This window comes from Oratosquilla oratoria, chromosome 11 (assembly GCF_046742065.1).
Source record: "Oratosquilla oratoria isolate Oo_2021 chromosome 11, ASM4674206v1, whole genome shotgun sequence".
Taxonomy (NCBI): domain Eukaryota; kingdom Metazoa; phylum Arthropoda; class Malacostraca; order Stomatopoda; family Squillidae; genus Oratosquilla; species Oratosquilla oratoria.
In genome coordinates, this window is record NC_134787.1 from 15,945,083 (window position 1) to 15,947,582 (window position 2,500).

The window sequence follows — 2,500 nt, forward strand, 5'->3', positions numbered from 1 at the left end:
ATATATATATATATATATATAAAGTTTATGAATAATTATAATTATATGAATAACACAATAAAATGGTGTTTAATTGCTTGAAAACAAATTAATGTATGTCATAGTAATATACGGAAATATTTGTTTTTATTTAGAACTCAGTCGTATGTATTAATTTCAGAGAACAAAATAATTATGCTTTGAGTATGTGTAAAATAACATAATGAATTTTGACTTTATTGTTTGAAAGAAATTAATTCTGCATAAGCTTGTAACAAAAACATATTTAATTATATTTAGAACGAAAATTTAAAATCATATCTAAAAATGTATCGCGCCTTGTGTTAAACCTAATTTAAATAGAATTAATAATAAATTAGCTCATTGTCACTTGAGATAACAGATGAACATTCTTTTTGAGATAATGATAAAGATGGCAATATTCATTACAAAAGACCAAGTATTTGTTTAACTAATTATCATTTTATTGCGTCGTTTTGAATCCATTTATCGAAGATAATTAAGAAATCAGTATCATATTAAGTTAAGTTAAATGATTTTATTCTGTCAGCCTCTCTAAGCCATTAAAAGATTAGATTATTTTATTTAATTTAATAATGGAAATAGTAATAATGATAATGATTTTATAAAAATGGTACCGTAATAATAATAATGATAATAATAATAATAATAATAATAATAATAATAATAATAATAATTAATAATAATAATAGCAATAATAATGATCATAATAATATTGTAATGTTATTATATAATAATAGTAAGATTAATAGTATATTAGATAATGATAATGACAATAGATATCATTAATGATAATCATCATGATAACAATAATGATAACTATAATAGCAACAATAACATCGGTAACAACAGTAACGATGATAATAAATCACACAAAACTTAATATTCACAGGAGAGCGCTCTCTGAGAGAGAGAGAGAGAGAGAGAGAGAGAGAGGAGCAAATTAACATTAATACATTGAATATGTAGATAAATTAATAACTGAATAATTAAGCAATGACATTTTGTAAACAATTCTATTAATACAATGTTGCCTTCAGTCAATACATCAGTCATTCGGGCCTCCCACAAACACAATTACCGTACCAACACGTGTCATGCTACTCCTGCAAACTTCTCCGAGGCGCAGACGAAATGCGAATGGACCGGAATATCAAGTCACCTCGCCTGACCTCTCTTTAAGAACATAAGAAAGAAGGAGACTGCAAGAGACCCTAAGGCCTACATTAGGCAGTTCCATGTCCATGACCCCCTATCATTCCCATCCATCTCCTCTTTCAGGACTGATGAGGTCTCGAGTTCGAGGAGCGGACGCGGCCACGGCCCCCATTTTGACCTTCCTCGACTCACATTGTGAGTGTAACCAGCATTGGCTTGAGCCCATGCTGGAAAGAGTCGCCGAGGTAAGACTCAAAGACATAAGGTCGCTTTTTTTGAGTTGTACATTTCCCTCTCTGAGAGCCCCGTTTTTTATATATAAGCTGGCGAAAGTGTTGCCATATCTCATGATTATTAAGATACTTTTTTTTTTAGTCTTCAGCGAAAACAAATTATTGGTTATGCTGTTATGATTTGTGATTTTTAAGGTTCTTTTTTTGTGCGAAAACAATTGGAAATTGATGGTTATTCTGTTATGATTTGTTGGGGATTTATCTGTAAGGCACACAAATCAACATTAACGATTAAGGATTGCATTTGAATTTTGAATTATTTTAGATGTGGCAGTTCCAATGTTTTAATAAGAAGAAAATAAATAAGTAGTAGATTAATAAATTAGTAATAAGTATGTAATAGATAAATGATAAATTGATAAATAGATAAAATGGAGGCCTTACGAGTGATGTCACATCGTCTAGTCCAATGGCAAAGTCGGAGCAGTTGAGGACGATATGACGTCATATCGATTCGGACGATATTCTTCGCACTTTGAGTCACATTTTTGTACACTTAAAGATCTTGTAAACTTGTTCTTTATCCTTCAGCCAGTGTTCTTCAGGTTCAATTCTGTTCATCTTCTTCAAAAATTCCTTGCTGAACAGCGTATTTTGATAGAAAATAATGAGCAAATAGATAAATAAAATATTCAGAGGATTAGTAATGGCGGCACAACCGTTACTTTGAACAATATTCTTGTTTGTAGGAGAACCTCTTAAGTAAATATACTCTCTCTTTCCCTCGCTCTCTCTCTCTCTCTCTCTCTCTCTCTCTCTCTCTCTCTCTCTCTCTCTCTCTCTCTCTCTCTCTCTCTCTCTCTCTCTCTCTCTCTCTCTCTCACACCTCGTAGCACAGTTGGTAGAGTTCCCGGCTGCCACTACGGCGATCCGAGTTCGAATCGCACCTAGGGCTGAAATAACTTCAGTATCGCTGCGCAATGAGTCGTTACTCCAACTCGTAGGCGGGGAGTTGTGTGTGTGTGTGTGTGTGCGTGTAAGGTCACAGCATTACCCATAGATCGGTCACATATGAGCTCTGAGCTCTC

The 2,500-nt window shown here is 33.1% G+C and overlaps 1 protein-coding gene across 1 annotated transcript in view; it reads left to right on the plus strand.

Moving 5' to 3' along the window:
• The window catches only part of Pgant2 (polypeptide N-acetylgalactosaminyltransferase 2), a 296,288-nt gene that overhangs the window by 276,516 nt on the left and 17,272 nt on the right, over positions 1-2,500 (plus strand). The window contains exon 6 of the mRNA XM_076192365.1: positions 1,303-1,424. Within this exon, the coding sequence (XP_076048480.1) occupies positions 1,303-1,424 (122 nt within the window). The remainder of the gene's footprint in view (positions 1-1,302; positions 1,425-2,500) is intronic.